General features: G+C 61.8%; 2 protein-coding genes across 6 annotated transcripts in view; one reads left to right on the plus strand and one right to left on the minus strand.

Annotated features, from left to right (window-relative positions):
* Positions 1-22,379, plus strand: part of ARPC2 (actin related protein 2/3 complex subunit 2) — a 308,635-nt gene that overhangs the window by 175,787 nt on the left and 110,469 nt on the right. The gene's annotated exons all lie outside the window — the stretch shown is intronic.
* Positions 1-22,379, minus strand: part of PLCD4 (phospholipase C delta 4) — a 40,512-nt gene that overhangs the window by 14,150 nt on the left and 3,983 nt on the right. For 2 of the 4 annotated variants that reach the window (XM_075117696.1, XM_075117695.1), the window contains exons 2-4: positions 4,482-4,540; positions 3,078-3,236; positions 339-481 (exon numbers count right to left, since the gene is read on the minus strand). In XM_075117696.1, coding sequence (XP_074973797.1) covers positions 339-481; positions 3,078-3,236; positions 4,482-4,506 — 327 coding nt within the window. In that variant the 5' untranslated portion in view covers positions 4,507-4,540. Of the gene's footprint in view, positions 1-338; positions 482-868; positions 1,098-3,077; positions 3,237-4,443; positions 4,541-22,379 lie in introns of those variants that run through there. The other 2 variants (XM_075117698.1, XM_075117697.1) reach the window with 2 other exon arrangements.

A 22,379-nucleotide genomic window follows, 5' to 3' on the forward strand; every position in this document is an offset into this window, starting at 1 on the left:
ACACCCTCTGTTTTTCTAAAGCTAAACTTCGGGTCCCAGGGGACTCTGGGGTGTGTCCTCTGCAGCTGGCTGCCAGGCGGGGGCGATGCCGGGCCATGGGGGAGGGAGGGAGGGAGGGAGGGAGAAGAGCAAGGCCATCGCTGGTTGGACCTATGTGGCTCCAGCAGAGACACAAGGACCCCTCCACCCCGCCCCACAGGGATAGCCCTACTGGCAGCCCTTCCATCAGTCCCTTGTGACCTGCTCCGTTCGAGGGCTTCCTTCTGAAAACAGCCTTTGGGTGGGGGTGACACCAGCCTGCTCCAGCTTGGCCCTCCCCCAGGGCAAGTTCCCCTCACCTGGAAGAGCCGGAGCGCATGGTCCTCGTTCATGTCCATGTTCATCATCTTGAGGAGCTGCCGCACCTCCTTGAAGCTCATGCGTCCGTCCTTGTTCTTATCGGCCTTCTGGAACCAGTCGCAGATCCACCTGCCGGGGGGGGCTAAGGAAAGTGAAAGGGGGGGGCTGAGAGTACCCTGAGCTCAGTGTGCGCTGCAGGGGCCCGGGTCTGAGGTGGGGCAGGGGAACAGGTGGGTGCTGTCCATAGGCTGTGGGCACCGGTGGTATCCCCCCACACTGACCCAGCTAAATGCCCACCAGTTCCCAATGCCCCCCAGACATGAGCACATGGCACATCCCTGCCCCAGGGGCCCTTCCCCATCCACTGAGGAGGAGACACCCAGGGGACATCAAGGCAGCCAGGCCCGTCCCCCAGGCTGACAGGGGTGTCTCCCAGCCATGACCCCTGGCTTTGCTCCTCTGCGTGGGTGAAAGGGCACCGAGGAAGCAGGGGAGGCCGGGGCTTGGGGCCAGGCTGGCGGAAGGATATTGATCCATCTTCTCCTGCTGGTCCATCTTGGTGACGATCTCCACCAGGCGACGCAGGCCCCGGACCCAGCACTGTGCCTCCTCGGGGGAGCCGGCGATCAGGTCCAGGTTCCCGCGCCGCCCATGGAAGACGACAGTGAAGCAGTGCTCGGGTGGGAACTCCTCGGCCAGGCTCTGCAGCACCTCGGACTGGTGCCCCTCCCGCACCGTCTCCACGTCGCTGATGGAGACTGGATGGATGGGAGGGGTGGGTCAGGCTCCAGAGTGGGGCAGGGCCTGCACCAGATGTCACCACCCCCAGATCTATCTGTCCGTCCGTCTCTGGGGTCTGTCCCTTGGTATCTAAACACTGGGAGACCCTATGAAATAGGGCCCTGTGCTGGAGACCCTGGGAGAATCAGTTGGCGATCGCTTCCCCAACCCATACAGTGCCCATGGTCTCCCACAGGATGGCAGGAAGGGGGCTGTGATGGGAGATGGAGAAGGGAAGGTCTGACAATCAGGCTCAGACACCCCAGGGTGAAAATATAAGAACGGCCAGACTGGGTCAGACCAAAGGTCCATCTAGCCCAGTTTCCTGTCTTCCAACAGTGTCCAGGGCCAGGTGCCCCAGAGGGAATGAACGGGACAGGGAATGATCACGTGATCCATCCCCTGTTGCCCATTCCCAGCATCTGGTCATCAGAGATTTAAAGATCATGGGGTTGCATCCCTGCCCCTCTTGGCTAATAGCCACTGATGGACCTGTCCTCCAGGAACTTCTCTCGTTCTTTTTTGAGCCTCTTTTGGCCTTCACAGAGGATCTGAACCCCAAAAAACAAGAAACTGAATCAACTGTCTACAATGTCAATGCACACTGGAAGTTCATCAACACAGGGCTGTTATGCCAGCGGATGCGTGTCCGGAGCTGTGGCTGTGTGCTGGGAACATGTTCCTGAAATACTGTTTGGAGCACACTTGACACACAAGTCTGTCCTAGAAAGCAGAATGATTTCGGCCTGTTTGCCGGGGTCTCCAAGGTAAACTCAGCCGGGTGATGCCAGAGACAATGGATGTTACATTCACTTCCAATTCGACAGGGGAGGGGAAGTCACAAGGGAGAGACAAACAGCAGGGGGGAAACTTGCTCTGGGGAGACGCTTCCGAAGAATACATTGCAAAGGTTGACTGGACTAGAAAAGGAAGGGGAGAAAACCCCTTAGGTATCCACCACCCACAGGGGAAAGAGCCAGCGCTCGTGGGATCTGTGAAAGGTGGATCCTTCAGGCCTGTGGGCTGGAGATGCTGAGAACTGACCGTAAACGAGCCATTGCCAGAGACCTGGCTTGTAACCCGATAAGTGCTAGGCACGAGAAAGCCTGTTTTCACGTTTGTTTGATTCATAACCAGACTCGCTCTTTCTCTTGCAGGACGTCCCTTCAATCTCTGCTCTTTCTTCACAGCTGTTCTCCGTTTGCCTGTAAACCCTGTGAGCGCTGAGAAGCAGGCGCAGTGTGCACTGGCTTGGAGGCAGTGGCTTTACTCATTTCGGTGAGTGTTCTGTGAGAGGGACCAGATGCTGCAGAGAGACGCCGCTGGGGAGCTCAGGAACTGGGGGTCGCTGCATGGCACCTCCGTGGCCAGGTTAAGACTGGCAGAGTCTCGGGACTTTGCTGGTGTGGTGGACAGGCTGGTGTAGCAGGCAGCTGCTCCAGCAGACCCCGAGCAGAGCATCACAACAAATCAGGGGCCATCTGAAAGGAATCTCAGGGCTCCAACCGGGAGGGACATGGGGGACACCTTCCTGCATGGACACGCATGCACACACATACACAATCACACACACACATACACGTGCATCTAACCACCCATATATACAACCACACACCTACCATGCACATAGAATCATAGACTCATAGACTTTAAGGTCAGAAGGGACCATCATGATCATCTAGTCTGACCTCCTGCACAATGCAGGCCACGGAATCTCACCCACCAACTCCTGTAACAAACCCCTACCTTATATCTGAGCTATTGAAGTCCTCAAATCATGGTTTAAAGACTTCAAGGTGCAGAGAATCCTCCACATACCCATGTCTGTACACCCACCATACACACACCTTGGTTTGCACACACACATTGATGTGGGTTTGCATGCACAGCCACACACCGTTCACTCTGAACCCTACTGAGCACCCAGTGAGCTGGCACACAGCAGTAGCTGTACTCACAGGTATACTTGGTGTAGCCAGTCTTCTTGGACTTGTACCAGACGGTCATGCAGTCGTCCTGCAGCCTGAAGTATCTCTGCTTCTTCCAGCTCTTGGACTTCACCTTCCGCATCAGAGTCCCCTGCTGCATCTGCTCCAGGGTCTCATCCAGCTGGAGGCCTGCGGGTGCGGGGGGAGGGGGGAGAGAGCAGGCGCTCAGCGAGGGAAGACCGGGGAGGTGGCACCGCTGGGAGTGGCCTGCCATGGGAGTGGATGCCTGCCGCCGGCCTTGGCCAGCACCCACACAAGGTGCACAGTGCTGGTCGGCTGACACCTGCCCCCGAGACCCAGGCAGCTTCCCAGTGATCTGAGGTCTTCTTAGGGGACAATTGGGGCTCATTGGCCTCCCCTGAAAGGGGCATGACAAATGGTGCCCGAGTAAGGCACTTGCCCCATCATGCAACCAGCATCACTGGAACAAACCTACTACACCATTAACCCTTTGGTGACTGTGATAGACCTACATGCTCTTGTACCCACGGGACAATGGCCGCATCACCCCGAAAGGTGGGGTGGGGGGGTTCGGACCATAGTTACAATGGAGTGACTCTGGAGTGGAGTCACTCCAGATTTACACTAGGGTGCCTGAGATCAGAGTCCGCACTCTCCCGTTACACCTCACATGGGGCCAACTCCTCAGCTGGTGCAAACAGGCAGAATCAGCAGTTTTACACCAGAGGGTCTGGCCCCAGAGACTTCTCCTCTTCTGCATTGTGGACAACCCCGCTGCTGAGCAGCCCTGTGTGAATCCGACTCGCCCCAAAGATGTCAGCCCTTGAGCTTCCCTGGGGTTCTGGGGGGCATTTGGGGCACCTTCTTGGAACGGACTGACCCGGACTGGAATTCCAGTCCCTTGCTGCCAGGGTGCCTCCTGGGAGTTGTAGTCCCATGTCCGGGGTGCCTCTGTTCTCCCGTATGGGCCCTGCTCCCCGGCTGGCCTCTGTCTCCCATCGGGACGTGATCAGCTCACCCGTGGAGAGCTAGTGGCTATGGGGGAAGTGCTCTAGCTTGCCCAGCTTCCATGGCATTGCACCAGGAGTGACTGCAGAGAGCCCCAGATGCTGGCTGACCCAGCCCTGCCCCACCTGTCTGAGCTCTCCCAGCTCCCCCCAGCGTGCGCTGCTCTAGCCCCTGGTTCAGGTTTGCTGTTCGCTCGAGCTCCACAGACTTTGGGGCAGTCCCAGGGATCAGGATGAGGCAGGGGCCCAGACACCACAGGGGGCAGGCCCCCCTCCACCCCCTGGCCAGTGCTGGCAGGATTGTGAATGGGTCTGACCCTGCCCCGTGATTCGCCCAAACCCATGTCATTCTCTCCTGCCCCGCTCACACATCATTCGGCCTGGGGGAAGCTCCAGAGACACTCACGGGGGCCGTACAGGTGCAACGCCATCACGCTGTTGTCAGGGGCTTGGCCCGACAGGCGTCTAGCAAGAGAAAACACCAGAGTCATTAAATACAGTCACATCTGCCTGTCTTATCCAGACAGCTCCTGTCCCATGGCATCAGGGCACTCTGCAGCAGGACGGGGGGTGTCGGCACAGCTGGGAGGCTGTGGGGGCAGCTCAGGGCTGGAATAGCTGGTGTTGCATACACCAGGCTCGGCATGATAACATGGGAGGACTCCAGGCGTGTGAAACAAAATTAGCTCTTTATTAAGGGCACCAGGGACAGCGGTGCTGCGACCGCAGTCGGCATTCCAGCCATGTGCACACAGACTGACTGCCCGGCGCCCCCTCCAAACGCTTCTGTGACGATGTGACGCAGCAGGGAGGGGGGAGTGTTGACCTGGGAATGTGCCCTGGGGGTGGGAGACCAGAGAGCCTGTCACCTGAGCCAGGAGGGGGAGAGGGAGGTGACACCTCTGCCCACGAATGTGAAGACAGGCTGCAGGAGAGAGCCTGCGGGGGGGGGGGGGGGAGTTTAGTTTAAGTTTGGGGCTGGGTGGAGGAACGCAGGGAACCCCAGGGCTTGGGTCTAAGCTCCCTGATCCCCCAGAAGGACTTGACTGAGGGGTCCTGGGTGTACCCACAAGCTCCGTTTTGGACTGTGTTCCTGTTGTCCAATAAACCTTCTGTTTTACTGGCTGGCTGAGAGTCTCAGTGAATCCCAGGAAGAGGGGTGCAGGGCCTGGACTCCCCCACACTCCTTGACAACTGGTGTGAGCGGTGGGATGTACTGCACCCTGTGAACGGCGCTTCCTGCAGTAAGTGACTGGGGAACAGTAAAACGAAGGGGGATTGACAGGGACCAGGTGTGCTGAAGAGTCAGAGAGAGACGGTTCCAGGGGGCGGTTAACCCCTGGGAGTGTGTGACCAGAGAGAAGGACTTTTGCAGTAACAGGGTCCCCCGGGGGATTGCAGCAAGCGGTCCCAGGGGCGGAGGAGTCTGCAGCTCGACCCTGGCAAAGAGTCGGTGACCTCAAGAAGGACTGGCACACTAAGGGCTTTTCCTGGAAACCGTGGGAAGCTGCCAGGCCTGCGAGTGGCCAGCAGGGAGATGTACGCTAAACGCCTTAAGAGCGACCTGGTGGAGCTGTGCAGGCAGAGGGGGCTGCGCGTCGGGAGGTCCACCAAGGAACAGCTGATTGCCCAGTTGGAGGCTTCCCTGTCCCTGAGGGAAGCCGCCCGGTGGATGCAGCGTGGGCCCTGGGGCCTGACTGGGCTGGGAGGGGTCAGACTGCTGCCCAGGACATCCCGAGACCCTTCCTACCTATGCCTGGGGGAGGGGTTGGGGGAAGCCCGCCGAATACCGAGGGCACCCTGATCCCGGCAGCCAGCAGGGGATCCTCCCAGCGGAGCTCCCCATCCCTGGAGCGGAGGCGGCTGGAATGGGAGAGGGAGATGAAAATGAGGGAGCTGGAGGATCATGAAAAACAACATCAACATGAGGAGAAACAACGTCAACATGAGCAGGAGGAGAAGGAGAAACAACGTCAACATGAGCAGGAGAAGGAGAAACAACGTCAACATGAGCAGGAGGAGAAGGAGAAACAACGTCAACATGAGCAGGAGGAGAAGGAGAGGGAGCGTCAGGAGAAGGAGAAACAAAGACAGCATGAACTGGAGCTGGCCACGCTGAGGAGCAGTGGGGCCCCGGCTGCGGTGAGTGCGGGGGGACCCAAGACTGCAAGGAGCTTTGATAAGTGCTTCCTGGCCCAGCGGAAGGAGGGGGAGGACATAGATGCTTCCTGACGGCCTTTGAGAATGCCTGCGAGATGCACAGGGTTGACCCTGCAGACAGGCTCCAGTTCCTCACCCCCTTACTGGACCCCAAAGCCGTGGAGGTGTACAGCCGGATGACAGGGCCGGAGGCAGGGGACTATGAACTGTTCAAACAGGCCCTGCTCCGTGAGTTTGGGCTGACCCCCGAGATGTACCGGAGAAGGTTACGGAGTCAGCCTACAACGCCCGAGGTCACCTACCTACAACTGGCCAACCGGATGCAGGGATGTGCCCACAAGTGGACAGCTGGGGCCCGAGCTAAAGAGGACCTGCTTGACCTAATCATACTGGAGCAGCTGTATGAACAGTGCCCTTCCGACCTGAGGCTGTGGTTGGTGGACAAAAAGCTCGAGAACCCCCAGCACGCAGGGCAGCTGGCCGACGAGTTTGTGAACAGTCGGTCAGGCGGTAGCCGGGAGGAGTCCCAAAAGAACAGGCCCCCCCCCCCGATGCAGAGAGAGAGTCACCATGGGGCCTCCCAGCGGGGAAATAGGGAGAACCCCCTCCAAAGGGGAACACCTGGCGTTGGGCCCCTCCGACCTGCTCGAGGGGACCAACGTGACCTGAGCTGCTATCACTGTGGCCAGAGAGGCCACGTACGGACCCAGTGCCCCGGGCTCAGGGACAAACTGAACAGACCCAACCTACTCAGGGTTAACTGGGTAGGGACTCAGCTGGACGAGGGGCAGACGACCCAGGCAAGGGGGGCTACCAGTTTATCACCTGCGCAGGAGGGAAGAGTACCCCAGGCCAGCTCCGCCAGAGGGCTGGAGGCTCTGGACTCATGGTGCTCGGTTTACAGGGTGGGCGCGGGGCTGTCCCTCCGGAGAGAGTGCCTTGTTCCCCTGGAGGTGGATGGGAGGAAGGTCGATGGGAGGAAGGTCAATGGATACTGGGATACGGGCGCGGAGGTGACGCTGGCCCGGCCCGAGGTGGTGGCCCCAGATCGGGTGGTGCCCAACACCTACCTGACCCTGACAGGGGTGGGCGGGACCCCATTTACGGTGCCTGTGGCAAGGGTACACCTGAAATGGGGGGCCAAGGAGGGCCCCAAGGATGTGGGGGTACACCACCATTTGCCCACTGAAGTTTTGATGGGGGGAGACCTAGAGGACTGGCCAAGCAAGCCCCAGACCACCCTGGTTGTGACCCGTAGCCAGAGCCGGCGAGGGGCCCTGCGCGCTGACCTTGGGGAGGGTACCGCACCGGAGGCGCAGGACCCTACCCTGGTGGGGAGGGAGCGCCGAGGGGCACGGCTCAGAGAGGCTGAGGCCTCAGACCTGGCCACTGAGGGGGAACCGGGCCCCATCCCTTCCCCAGCCGCTGAGTTCCAGGCCGAGTTGAGGAAAGATCCCTCCTTGCGGAAGCTCAGGGACCTGGCCGACCTCAGGGTGGTACGGACCATGAGGAGAGGCTGCCAGGAGAGGTTCCTGTGGGAGAAGGGGTTCCTGTACCGAGAATGGGCTCCCACAAGGGAAGTAGAGTCCTGTGGGATCAGGAGGCAGCTGGTGGTCCCCCAGAAGTATCGCCGCAAGCTCCTGTCCCTGGCCCATGACATCCCCCTCGCAGGGCACCAGGGAATCCGGCGCACCCGGCAGAGGTTGCTACAGAACTTTTACTGGCCCGGGGTCTTTACCACGGTCCGGCAGTATTGCCGATCCTGTGACCCCTGTCAGAGGGTGGGGAAGGCCCGGGACAAGGGGAAAGCGGCTTTGAGACCTTTGCCCATCATAGAGGAGCCTTTCCAGAAGGTGGCCATGGACATCGTGGGGCCTCTCAGCAAGACGACCCAGTCGGGGAAGAAATACATTCTGGTGGTGGTAGATTTTGCCACCCGCTACCCCGAGGCAGGTGCCCTTAGCTTCCGTTGAAGCAGACACCGTGGCCGACGCGCTCCTGACCATTTTCAGCCGAGTGGGGTTCCCCAAGGAAGTCTTGACAGACCAAGGCTCCAACTTCATGTCGGCCCTGCTCCGGTGCTTGTGGGAGAAATGTGGGGTCCGGCACGACTGGGCCTCAGCTTATCACCCCCAGTCCAACGGGCTGGTGGAGAGGTTTAACGGGACGCTAAAGATGATGCTGAAAACCTTTATGAACCAGCACCCGCAGGATTGGGACAAGTACTTACCTCACCTGCTGTTCACGTACAGGGAGGTGCCCCAGGAGTCGACCGGATTTTCGCCTTTTGAACTGTTATATGGAAGGAGGGTGAGGGGCCCCCTAGACCTGATGAGAGACGAATGGGAGAGGAAGGCCACTCCCGACGGAGAGTCAGTGGTGGAGTATGTCCTGATCTTCCGAGAGAGACTGGCTGAACTCATGGGCCTGGCCAGGGAGAATCTGGCCACGGCCCAGGGGAAGGGGAAGGTCTGGTATGACCGCATGGCGCGGGCCCGTGCCTACGCCACCGGGGATCCGGTGATGGTTCTCATCCCCGTGAGAAAGAACAAACTACAGGCCACCTGGGAGGGCCCTTTCAAGGTTGTCAAGCAGCTCAATGAGGTAAACTATGTGGTGGAGCTGTCGAACCAGGCGCACCACCGCCGGGTGTACCATGTGAATATGATGAAGCCATATTATGCCGGGGGAATGTGGTGTTGGCCGTGTGTGGACAGTGGGAGGAGCAGGGAGATGACCCTTTAGTAGATCTGTTCCCTGGGACCAGAGCTGGTTCCCCCCTGGAAACAATTCCCCTCTCGGATCAGCTAACCCCTGCCCAGCAAGCTGAGGTCAGGGGGGTGCTGCATCCGTACCGACAGCTGTTTTCCAACCAGCCTGGACGCCCTAATCTGACTGTCCACCGGGTGCAGACAGGGTCGCACCCGCCGATAAGATGCTCCCCCTTCCGAGTCACAGGGAAAACTGCTCAGGACCTGGAAAGAGAGGTCTGGGACATGCTGGCTTTGGGGGTGATCCAGCCATCTGCCAGCCCTTGGGCCTCGCCGGTGGTGCTGGTCCCCAAAAGGGATGGGTCGGTACAGTTCTGTGTGGACTATCGGAAGCTCAATGCCATCACTGTATCTGATGCCTACCCCATGCCCAGGCCGGACGAGCTCCTAGGCAAGCTGGGAGGAGCTCGGTACCTTACCACCACAGATCTTACAAACGGCTACTGGCAAGTGCCGCTGGATGCAGATGCCCGGCTGAAATCGGCCTTTATCACCCCTCTGGGGCTCTATGAGTTCCTGACCCTGCCTTTCGGCCTCAAGGGAGCGCCGGCCACCTTCCAGCGCCTAGTGGACCAGCTCCTGAGGGGGATGGAGAGTTTTGCCGTGGCGTATATTGATGACATCTGTGTCTTTAGCCAGACCTGGGAGGACCACGTGTCCCAGGTTAGACAAGTGCTGGACCGACTCCAGGGGGCTGGGCTGACTGTAAAAGCGGAGAAGTGCAAGGTGGGGATGGCGGAAGTATCTTACCTGGGCCATCGGGTGGGGAGCGGCCACCTAAAGCCGGAACCAGCCAAGGTGGAGGTGATCAGAGACAGGCCCGCTCCCCACACCAAAAAGCAGGTCCAAGCCTTTATTGGGATGGCAGGATACTACCGAAGATTTGTGCCCCACTTTAGCGCCATAGCCACCCCCATCACCGAGCTATGCAAGAAGGGGAAGCCAGACAAGGTGGTCTGGACCGAGCAATGCCAGGAGGCTTTCCGGGCGCTGAAGGAGGCTCTGGTCAGTGGCCCAGTTCTGGCAAACCCAGACTTTGACAAGCCCTTTGTGGTGTTCACCGACGCTTCAGACACGAGACTGGGGGCGGTGTTAATGCAGGAGGATGAAAAGGGGGAGAGACACCCCATCGTGTACCTGAGCAAGAAGTTGCTGCCCCGGGAGCAACACTACGCGGCCATCGAGAAGGAGTGCCTGGCCATGGTGTGGGCCCTCAAGAAACTAGAGCCCTATCTCTTCGGGCGACACTTCACCGTGTACACCGACCACTCGCCCCTGACCTGGCTGCACCAGATGAAAGGAGCCAACGCCAAGCTCCTGAGATGGAGCCTGCTCCTGCAGGATTACGACATGGACGTGGTCCACATGAAGGGAAGGGCCAACCTGATAGCGGATGCGCTGTCCCGGAGAGGGGGCCCCGAACTTCCCCAGGTCACTGGTCACAGTGACCCCGCTCAGTTCAGTCTCGAAGGGGGGAGAGATGTGACGATGTGACTCAGCAGGGAGGGGGGAGTGTTGACCTGGGAATGTGCCCTGGGGATGGGAGACCTGAGAGCCTGTCACCTGAGCCAGGAGGGGGAGGGGGAGGTAACACCTCTGCCCGGGAATGTGAACAGAGGCTGCAGCAGGGAACCTGCTGGGTGGGTTTAGTTGGCAGTTTGGAGGCTGGGGAGAGGAACACAGGGAACCCCAGGGCTGGGGTCTAAGCTCCCTGCCCCCCCAGAAGGACGTGACTGAGGGGTCCGGGTTGTACCCACAAGCTCTGTTGTGGACTGTGTTCCTGTTGTCCAATAAACCTTCTGTTTTACTGGCTGGCTGAGAGTCTCAGTGGATCCCAGGAAGAGGGGTGCAGGGCCTGGACTCCCCCACACTCCGTGACAACTACGCTTCCCTCCTGCAACCAGGCCACCCCTGCTCCAAGTCCCACGCCGGCTGCTCCATCTTTCCTTCAACAGGCTTTGCCGTTGTTGTAACTTCTGGGCCAGCGGCTGCAGCCTTGCTGGGCCAGGTGACTTGTACAGAGCCCACCCGCGGGACGTGGCTTCACCGTCAGGCCACTGCAGCCTGCCCAATCTCACAGGGCCTGCAAACCAGTCTACACTGCTCCTTTGTGTCGCTGCTGGTGGGGGACTGGCACTCGCCCAGCTGCGGTCGTCAGCCTGTGTCACGGAGTGTGGGGGAGTCCAGGCCCTGCACCCCTCTTCCTGGGATCCACTGAGACTCTCAGCCAGCCAGTAAAACAGAAGGTTTATTGGACAACAGGAACACAGTCCACAACAGAGCTTGTGGGTACAACCAGGACCCCTCAATCACGTCCTTCTGGGGGAGCAGGGAGCTTAGACCCCAGCCCTGGGGTTCCCTGTGTTCCTCCCCCCAGCCTCCAAACTGCCAACTAAACTCACCCCGCAGGTTCCCTGCTGCAGCCTCTGTTCACATTCCCGGGCAGAGGTGTTACCTCCCCCTCCCCCTCCTGGCTCAGGTGACAGGCTCTCAGGTCTCCCATCCCCAGGGCACATTCCCAGGTCAACACTCCCCCCTCCCTGCTGAGTCACATCGTCACATCTCTCCCCCCTTCGAGACTGAACTGAGCGGGGTCACTGTGACCAGTGACCTGGGGAAGTTCGGGGCCCCCTCTCCGGGACAGCGCATCCGCTATCAGGTTGGCACTTCCCTTCACGTGGACCACGTCCATGTCGTAATCCTGCAGGAGCAGGCTCCATCTCAGGAGCTTGGCGTTGGCTCCTTTCATCTGGTGCAGCCAGGTCAGGGGAGAGTGGTCGGTGTAGACGGTGAAGTGCCGCCCGAAGAGATAGGGCTCTAGTTTCTTGAGGGCCCACACCATGGCCAGGCACTCCTTCTCGATGGCCGCGTAGTGTTGCTCCCGGGGTAGCAACTTCTTGCTCAGGTACACGATGGGGTGTCTCTCCCCCTTTTCATCCTCCTGCATTAACACCGCCCCCAGTCCCGTGTCGGAGGCGTCGGTGAACACCACAAAGGGCTTGTCAAAGTCTGGGTTTGCCAGAACTGGGCCACTGACCAGAGCCTCCTTCAGCGCCCGGAAAGCCTCCTGGCACTGCTCGGTCCAGACCACCTTGTCTGGCTTCCCCTTCTTGCATAGCTCAGTGATGGTGGTGGCTATGGCGCTAAAGTGAGGCACAAATCTTCGGTAGTATCCTGCCATCCCAATAAAGGCTTGGACCTGCTTTTTGGTGTGGGGAGCGGGCCAGTCTCTGATCACCTCCACCTTGGCTGGTTCCGGCTTTAGGCGGCCGCTCCCCACCCGATGGCCCAGGTAAGACACTTCCGCCATCCCCACCTTGCACTTCTCCGCTTTTACAGTCAGCCCAGCCCCCTGGAGTCGGTCCAGCACTTGTCTAACCTGGGACACGTGGTCCTCCCAGGTCTGGCTAAAGACACAGATGTCATCAATATACGCCACGGCAAAACTCTCCATCCCCCTCAGGAGCTGGTCCACTAGGCGCTGGAAGGTGGCCGGTGCTCCCTTGAGGCCGAAAGGCAGGGTCAGGAACTCATAGAGCCCCAGAGGGGTGATAAAGGCCGATTTCAGCCGGGCATCTGCATCCAGCGGCACTTGCCAGTAGCCCTTTGTAAGGTCCATGGTGGTGAGGTACCGAGCTCCTCCCAGCTTGCCTAGGAGCTTGTCCGGCCTGGGCATGGGGTAGGCATCAGATACAGTGATGGCATTGAGCTTCCGATAGTCCACACAGAACCGGACCGACCCGTCCTTTTTGGGGACCAGCACCACCGGCGAGGCCCAAGGGCTGGCAGATGGCTGGATCACCCCCAAAGCCAGCATGTCCCGGACCTCTCTTTCCAGGTCCTGAGCAGTTTTCCCTGTGACTCGGAAGGGGGAGCATCTTATCGGCGGGTGCGACCCTGTCTGCACCCGGTGGACAGTCAGATTAGTGCGTCCAGGCTGGTTGGAAAACAGCTGTCGGTACGGATGCAGCACCTCCCTGACCTCATCTTGCTGGGCAGGGGTTAGCTGATCCGAGAGGGGAATTGTTTCCAGGGGGGAACCAGCTCTAGTCCCAGGGAATAGATCCACTAAAGGGTCATCTCCCTGCTCTTCCCACTGTCCACACACGGCCAACACCACATTCCCCCTGGCATAATATGGCTTCATCATATTCACATGGTACACCCGGCGGTGGTGCGCCCGGTTCGACAGCTCCACCACATAGTTTACCTCATTGAGCTGCTTGACGACCTTGAAAGGGCCCTCCCAGGCGGCCTGTAGTTTGTTCTTTCTCACTGGGATGAGAACCATCACCGGATCCCCGGTGGCGTAGGCACGGGCCCGCGCCGTGCAGTCATACCAGACCTTCTGCTTCCTCTGGGCTCTGGCCAGATTCTCCCTGGCCAGGCCCATGAGTTCAGCAAGTCTCTCTTGGAAGATCAGGACATACTCCACCACTGACTCTCCATCGGGAGTGGCCTTCCCCTCCCACTCGTCTCTCATCAGGTCCAGGGGGCCCCTCACCCTCCTTCCATATAACAGTTCGAAAGGCGAAAATCCGGTAGACTCCTGTGGCACCTCCCTGTACGCGAACAGCAGGTGAGGTAAGTACTTGTCCCAATCCTGCGGGTGCTGGTTCATAAAGGTTTTCAGCATCATCTTTAGCGTCCCGTTAAACCTCTCCACCAGCCCGTTGGACTGGGGGTGATAAGCTGAGGCCCAGTCGTGCCGGACCCCACATTTCTCCCACAAGCACCGGAGCAGGGCCGACATGAAGTTGGAGCCTTGGTCTGTCAAGACTTCCTTGGGGAACCCCACTCGGCTGAAAATGGTCAGGAGCGCATCGGCCACGGTGTCTGCTTCAATGGAAGCTAAGGGCACTGCCTCGGGGTAGCGGGTGGCAAAATCTACCACCACCAGAATGTATTTCTTCCCCGACCGGGTCGTCCTGCTGAGAGGCCCCACGATGTCCATGGCCACCTTCTGGAAAGGCTCCTCTATGATGGGCAAAGGTCTCAAAGCCGCTTTCCCCTTGTCCCGGGCCTTCCCCACCCTCTGACAGGGGTCACAGGATCGGCAATACTGCCGGACCGTGGTAAAGACCCCGGGCCAGTAAAAGTTCTGTAGCAACCTCTGCCGGGTGCGCCGGATTCCCTGGTGCCCTGCGAGGGGGATGTCATGGGCCAGGGACAGGAGCTTGCGGCGATACTTCTGGGGGACCACCAGCTGCCTCCTGATCCCACAGGACTCTACTTCCCTTGTGGGAGCCCATTCTCGGTCCAGGAACCCCTTCTCCCACAGGAACCTCTCCTGGCAGCCTCTCCTCATGGTCCGTACCACCCTGAGGTCGGCCAGGTCCCTGAGCTTCCGCAAGGAGGGATCTTTCCTCAACTCGGCCTGGAACTCAGCAGCTGGGGAAGGGATGGGGACCGGTTCCCCCTCAGTGGCCAGGTCTGAGGCCTCAGCCTCTCTGAGCCGTGCCCCTCGGCCCTCCCTTCCCACCAGGGTAGGGTCCTGCGCCTCCGGTGCGGTACCCTCCCCGAGGTCAGGGAGCAGTGGCCCTCGCCGGCTCTGGCTACGGGTCACAACCAGGGCGGTCTGGGGCTTGCTTGGCCAGTCCTCTAGGTCTCCCCCCATCAAAACTTCAGTGGGCAAATGGTGGTGTACCCCCACATCCTTGTGGCCCTCCTTGGCCCCCCATTTCAGGTGTACCCTTGCCACGGGCACCTTAAATGGGGTCCCACCCACCCCTGTCAGGGTCAGGTAGGTGTTGGGCACCACCCGATCTGGGGCCACCACCTCGGGCCGGGCCAGCGTCACCTCCGCACCCGTATCCCAGTATCCATTGACCTTCCTCCCATCCACCTCCAGGGGAACAAGGCACTCTCTCCGGAGGGACAGCCCCGCGCCCACCCTGTAAACTGAGCGCCCTGAGTCCAGAGCCTCCAGCCCTCTGGTGGAGCTGGCCTGGGGTACTCTTCCCTCCGGGGCAGGTGGTAAACTGGCAGCCCCCCTTGCCTGAGTCGTCTGCCCCTCGTCCAGCTGGGTCCCTACCCAGTTAACCCTGGGTAGGTTGGGTCTGCTCAGTTTGTCCCTGAGCCCAGGGCACTGGGACCGTACGTGGCCTCTCTGGCCACAGTGATAGCAGCTCAGGTCACGTTGGTCCCCTCGAGCGGGTCGGAGGGGCCCGACGCCAGGCGTTCCCCTTGGGAGGGGGTTCTCCCTATTTCCCCGCTGGGAGGCCCCCTGGTGACTCTCTCTCTGCATCGGGGGGGGCCTGTTCTTTTGGGACTCCTCCCGGCTACCCCCTGACCGACTGTTCACAAACTCGTCGGCCAGCTGCCCTGCGTGCTGGGGGTTCTCGAGCTTTTTGTCCACCAACCACAGCCTCAGGTCGGAAGGGCACTGTTCATACAGCTGCTCCAGTACAATTAGGTCAAGCAGGTCCTCTTTAGCTCGGGCCCCAGCTGTCCACTTGCGGGCATACCCCTGCATCCGGTTGGCCAGTTGTAGGTAGGTGACCTCAGGCGTTTTACGCTGACTCCGGAACCTTCTCCGGTACATCTCGGGGGTCAGCCCAAACTCACGGAGCAGGGCCTGTTTGAACAGTTCATAGTCCCCTGCCTCCGGCCCTGTCATCCGGCTGTACACCTCCACGGCTTTGGGGTCCAGTAAGGGGGTGAGAAACTGGAGCCTGTCTGCAGGGTCAACCCTGTGCAGCTCACAGGCATTCTCAAAGGCCGTCAGGAAGCTATCTATGTCCTCCCCCTCCTTACGCTGGGCCAGGAAGCACTTATCAAAGTTCCTTGCAGTCTTGGGTCCCCCCTCACTCACCACAGCCGGGGCCCCACTGCTCTTCAGCCTGGCCAGCTCCAGTTCGTGCTGTCTTTGTTTCTCCTTCTCCTGGCGCTCATGTTGACGTTGTTTCTCCTTCTCCTCCTGCTCATGTTGACGTTGTTTTTCATGATCCTCCAGCTCCCTCATTTTCATCTCCCTCTCCCATTCCAGCCGCCTCCGCTCCAGGGATGGGGAGCTCCACCGGGAGGATCCCCTGCTGGGTGCTGGGGTCAGGGTGCCCTCGGTATTCGCTGGGCTTCCCCCAACCCCTCCCCCAGACATAGGTAGGAAGGGTCTCGGGATGTCCTCGGCAGCAGTCTGACCCCTCCCAGCCCGGTCAGGCCCCAGGGCCCACGCTGCGTCTGCCGGGCGGCTCCCCTCAGGGATAGGGATCGGGTCATCCAAGCGATCCCTCTCCTCCAACTGGGCAATCAGTTGTTCCTTGGTGGACCTCCCGATGCGCAGCCCCCTCTGCCTGCACAGCTCCACCAGGTCACTCTTAAGGCGTTTAGCGTACATCTCCCTGCTGGCCACTCGCAGGCCGGGCAGCTTCCCACGGTTTCCAGGAAAAGCCCTTAGTGTGCCAGTCCTTCTTGAGGTCACCACCTCTTTGCCAGGGTCGAGCTGCAGACTCCTCCGCCCCTGGGACTGCTCGCTGCAATCCCCCGGGGGACCCTGTTACTGCAAAAGTCTTTCTCTCTGGTCACACATTCCCAGGGGTTAACCGCCCCCCGAAACCGTCTCTGAATCTTCAGCACGCCTGGTCCCCGTCAATTCCCCTTCGTTTTACTGTTCCCCAGTCACTTACTGCAGGAAGCGCCGTTCACGGGGTGCAGTAGATCCCACCGCTGCCACCAGTTGTCACGGAGTGTGGGGGAGTCCAGGCCCTGCACCCCTCTTCCTGGGATCCACTGAGACTCTCAGCCAGCCAGTAAAACAGAAGGTTTATTGGACAACAGGAACACAGTCCACAACAGAGCTTGTGGGTACAACCAGGACCCCTCAATCACGTCCTTCTGGGGGAGCAGGGAGCTTAGACCCCAGCCCTGGGGTTCCCTGTGTTCCTCCCCCCAGCCTCCAAACTGCCCACTCCACTCACCCCGCAGGTTCCCTGCTGCAGCCTCTGTTCACATTCCCGGGCAGAGGTGTTACCTCCCCCTCCCCCTCCTGGCTCAGGTGACAGGCTCTCAGGTCTCCCATCCCCAGGGCACATTCCCAGGTCAACACTCCCCCCTCCCTGCTGAGTCACATCGTCACAGCCTGTTAACGGGGTCCTGTTTGTTCGCTGGGTAGCTCACACACCTTGTTTCTTCTGACTCTCCTCGGTCGGGCCAGTTGATACCGTGGCCTTGGCCCCGCCTGCCCGGGGGCGCTGAATGACTGCCGCTACTCAGCGTTTCTCTGTTTCTCTTCGGTTTCATCTCAGCCACTGTCCTGAGGCTGTAGCTACCTCAAGGTTGCTACGGCCATGGGGGAGCTGCACGTTGGGATGGGGGGCACTGGTAGAGCTGGGGGGAGAGGAGCCCAAGGCTGCGGCAGGAGGGGGCTGCAGGTCGGGAATGAGGGGCAACAGCAGAGCTGGGGGGCGGGGAGCCCAGGGCTGGGCTAGCAGGGGTTGTGGGTCAGGATTGAGGGGCACCGGCAGAGCTGGGGGGCGGGGAGCCCAGGGCTGGGCTAGCAGGGGTTGTGGGTCAGGATTGAGGGGCACCGGCAGAGCTGGGGGAGCCCCAGGGCCAGGATAGCAGGGCGGGGGAGTTTAAAAACAGGACTGGGTGCCCCCGCAGAGCAGCATGGGGGGATTGTCAGGGCCTGCCTGCACTCAGCCGTCTCCAGTCACCTCTTTCAGCCCTTCAGTTGCGAATCTGGCCCTGGCGCATGGTCCGGATTCGGGAAAGGCCTGAGGGTGATTCACCAGGCCCAAGTGACAAGTCCCCGTGAAGACAGCCTCTCTCCTGGCTCGGTCCCCAAGTGGCAGAGAGGGGAGGGCCCGCAGAGACAGAGACGTACATGGGAGAGATGGGGGCGAGGGGCTCAAGCTCCATAGCCATGTCCCCCTGGACAATGGGGGTTGGGGGGGGTTAGCTCCAAGGGGAGCGAGCAAAGGTGCATGGGCAGCCTGCCCTCCATTCACAGGGACCGGGCTGCACCCGTGTGCAGCCGGGCAGGGCCTGCTGAGCCCCCTGCCGCTGCCCGCGCTGGATGGACTGTCAGGCCCAGCGTGTCCGGGAACCCTGGCACTGCCCCGGGCCGGGGCCAAGCAGGGAGTTGGAGGTGGGGGGCAGGGGGCTGGGGTCTATCCCCGCTGCCCCTGCAGATCCCAGAGTGACAATCCCCAGAGCTTCCCTTGGGGCTGAGACCCAGCCCGCAAGGGAAATGATGCAGATAATTGCAAATGCCTGAGAGGCGGGCTGGGCGGGAAATTCCCCGGGGGGGGGGGGGTAACAGCACCCCCCGGAATGAAATCAGGGTCCGACAGCCACACTCCCACGCCAGGGGAGGGGAGCTGCAAGGAGAGGGCGCGGGGAGGCGCTGTCCCACCCGCCCGCACCAAGGCCCTGAGATGGGCAGGGATGGGGCAGGCAAGCAGCCCAGCTCAGACCTTCCGGAGCCACTAAACGGAGCCCAGGCTGGCAGCTGGTGGCCAGGGAGAACCCCAGGGCCGGGCTGCGTCCAGCGGCCCCAGCACAGAACCTGGCTCCAGCCAAGTCCGGTCTGCCCTGCAGCTGCATCCGGCCGGAGAAAAGCCCCCAGGGAAGCACAGGAGGCCGGGGCCGCGCTGGGTCTCTGGAGCGGGCTGCAGCAGCCTGGCAGGGGTGCTGAGGAAGCAGCCAAAGGGCTGGTGGTTTCTCAGCGTCTGTCTCACATCCTGGAGGCTGGGCCAGATCCCCGCGCAGGCTGCGGCCGCTAAGGATCCTGCCGGCACAGACGCTGGCGGAGCCCAGGGCGGGGGTTGGGCTGGGCGAGAGGGGTAGGAGCAGCCTGGGTCTCCTTCGCGCCTTCTAGTCTGGAGGGGCCCCTGGCCAGCTGATACCTGGCTGCCCTCCAGCCCAGGGGAGTGGCCCAGCCGTCAGAGTAGCCAGAGCCCCGTGTGCCAAGCTCCTGGCCCGCCCAGCCCTCTGGGGAGAGGAGCGGCCCCAGGCCGGCGGAACTGTGCTCGCTGGATTGCCCAGCCCCACAAGCAGAGGGGAGCGGGCACTCCCAGGACAGGGCAGTGCCAGCCAGGGACAATGCCGACCCCTGCGGATTCCGACCCGCTGGGCCAGGCGCTGCCCCCACACAGGGGAAGGGCAGCCCCTGCCTGGACAGCTCACCGGCTTTAAACCATGCCAGGCTGGGGGGGCTGGGGCGACAGGAACACCAGCCAGCTTCTTCCGAGTGTGCCCCGTCTGGCGGCACAGAGAGCCAGGGGCAGCAGCCTCTGCTTGCCCACTGCCCAACGGGTATTCGCTGGGGCTGCTCCGTGGCCGTCGGGCTGCAAGGGGGTCTTGCGGAGACCCAGGGCATGGGCCAGTTCGTCTAACCGAGCTGGGAAACGCCCCCCCCCGCCCCGAATTGAACCCCCGTCCTGCCCAGAGGGTGAGGCTGTTTCACAAGCGGGAGAGGGCGGAGCCAGCAGGGTGGATCCCCAGCGGGTGCAACTCACCCTGATCTACCCTGGTGTCCTGATCTACACCAGCCGAGCAGCTTCCCCTTCTCCAGCTGCCGTTCCCCGCCCCGCTCCCTGGCCCGCTCGGTCTCCTCCTGGCGGAGACGCCCCGCTTGGACACGCTGTGACGAAGTGGGACTGTTCTTAATGTTTCCTCCGAATATTGTGGGGGGTGCCTCAGTTTCCCCTAGGCAGTTCTTAAGTATCTAGGGGGTGGAGTAAGGGTGTATGATCATTGCAGAGCCCTAGAGGGCAGGTGTGGGCAGGGGTCTGGACACAGAGAATGGCCAACACCCTGTTTCCTGGCAACTGATGGCCTGGCCCTTCCCCCCTGCAAGGTGAGAGCTAAAGGGTTGGAGAACAAAGGAATCCGGTGACCACCTGGCCCAGGAAAGGAACAAAGCCCAGGGGAGGAGGGGCTGGAGGGAGTTTCAGTTTGGGGCTGGCTGAGGACATGGAGTGAAGGGCAGACGTGGTTGTCTGGCTCATTGCCCCCCAAAATGGACCCAGCTGAGGGGTCCGGTTCTCTGCACCTGCAAGCTCTGTGTTAGACCATGTTCCTGTCGTCTAATAAACCTTCTGTTTTACTGGCTGGCTGAGAGTCACGTCTGACTGCGAAGTTGGGGGGCAGGACCCTCTGGCTTCCCCAGGACCCTGCCTGAGCGGACTCGCTGTGGGAAGCGCACGGAGGGGCAGAGGAGGCTGAATGCTCCGAGGTCAGACCCAGGAAGGTGGAAGCTGTGTGAGCTGTGTGTCCTGAAGACAGGCTGCTCACAGAAAGGCAACTGCCCCAGAGTCCTGACTGGCTTCATGGGGAGCAGTTCCAGAGCATCGCCCGGGGACTCCGTGACACACGCCCTTCGGAGCTGCTCCTTCGAGCACACTGTACTGGAGTGCAGGCACTGCTGAATTTGTGCCAGGGCTGAGCCCCGGGACCTCTGAGCCCGGCACCTCACAGCCCCCGGCGCCTCTGGGCCTGGCACCTCACAGCCCCCGGCGCCTCTGGCCTGGCACCTCACAGCCCCCGGCGCCTCTGGCCTGGCACCTCACAGCCCCCGGCGCCTCTGGGCCTGGCACCTCACAGCCCCCGGCGCCTCTGGCCTGGCACCTCACAGCCCCCAGCGCCCTGGGCCTGGCACCTCACAGCCCCCGGCGCCTCTGGGCCTGGCACCTCACAGCCCCCGCAACTCTGGGCCTGGCACCTCACAGCCCCCGGCGCCTCTGGGCCTGGCACCTCACAGCCCCCGGCGCCTCTGGGCCTGGCACCTCACAGCCCCCGGCGCCTCTGGGCCTGGCACCTCACAGCCCCTGGCGCCTCTGGGCCTGGCACCTCACAGCCCCGGGACCTCAGAGCTTGGCACCTCACAGCCCCCGGCACCTCTGGGCCTGGCACCTCACAGCCCCCAGCGCCCTGGGCCTGGCACCTCACAGCCCCCGGCGCCCTGGGCCTGGCACCTCACAGCCCCCGGCACCTCTGGGCCTGGCACCTCACAGCCCTTGGCGCCTCATGGCCTGGCACCTCACTGCCCCTGGCACCTCTGGGCCTGGCACCTCACTGCCCCCGGCACCTCTGGGCCTGGCACCTCACAGGCCCCGGCACCTCTGGGCCTGGCACCTCACAGGCCCCGGCACCTCTGGGCCTGGCACCTCACAGCCCCGGGACCTCTGGGCCTGGCACCTCCCAGCCCCCGGCGCCTCTGGGCCTGGCACCTCACAGCCCCCGGGACCTCAGAGCCTGGCACCTCACAGCTCCCGCACCTCTGGGCCTGGCACCTCACAGCCCCCGCACCTCTGGGCCTGGCACCTCACAGCCCCCAGCACCTCTGGGCCTGGCACCTCACAGCCCCCGGCACCTCTGGGCCTGGCACCTCCCAGCCCCCGGCGCCTCTGGGCCTGGCACCTCACAGCCCCTGGCGCCTCTGGGCCTGGCACCTCCCAGCCCCCGGTGCCTCTGGGCCTGGCACCTCTGGGCCTGGCACCTCACAGCCCCCGCAACTCTGGGCCTGGCACCTCACAGCCCCGGGACCTCAGAGCCTGGCACCTCCCAGCCCCCGGCGCCTCTGGGCCTGGCACCTCACAGCCCCCGGGACCTCAGAGCCTGGCACTTCACAGCCCCCGGCGCCTCTGGGCCTGGCACCTTACAGCCCCCGGGACCTCAGAGCCTGGCACCTCACAGCCCTCGGCGCCTCTGGCCTTGCTGCATCAGTTATGAAAGTAGAACGGTTGCTTGAGCCCTGGCACCTCGGTCGTTGCAAATTAAGCCCCGAGTGCGGGTGAAACGAGGCCTGGCGACCAACGGCCCAGGAGCCGCCGACGGGCTTTTTGCAGACAGGCCAAGCCGCGTGTGGCAGACGCTGCGTTCGAACCAGGGCTGCGGATTCCCGGAATCAGCCTGGCGCCCTGCCCATGTCTTCGAGAAGCAGCCTCAGCCCCTCCGCAGGGAGCCGCCCCGGCAGCAGGCTTGACCCCTCACTCACGAGCCCAGAGCGTTCCCGCCGGTGTGCGCCAAGGGGCGATTCGAGCCGGCCCAGAACCGGAAAGGGCAGCTCTGAAGCAGCCGTCTGGCCCCAGGCTCCCAGCGGGCACGGGCAGGCTGGAGAGAAGCTGACCCCAGCGGCGCAGCTTTGATCAGACCCACACACTGAGTTTCTGGGAAGGGGAGGGGGCCCTGGGACAGCACCGGCTGCTGGGCAGACCAGGACCAGCTCTTTGCCACTCAGAGCTCGGGTCCTTCCCAGCCACTGGCAAAGGGGCTGCAAAAGAAAGGTGCCCTAGCAGTGTTCACTGCAACCCCCCCTGCCCATGTCCATGCCACCCTCTCTGGGACCGGGCCTCCCCCCGTCCTCTTCCCCACAACCCCCCAGAGCCCACCCAGCCTGGTATCCTGCCTGCACCCTGGCTTCATGCTCC

This window comes from Caretta caretta, chromosome 11 (genome assembly GCF_965140235.1).
Source record: "Caretta caretta isolate rCarCar2 chromosome 11, rCarCar1.hap1, whole genome shotgun sequence".
NCBI lineage: Eukaryota > Metazoa > Chordata > Testudines > Cheloniidae > Caretta > Caretta caretta.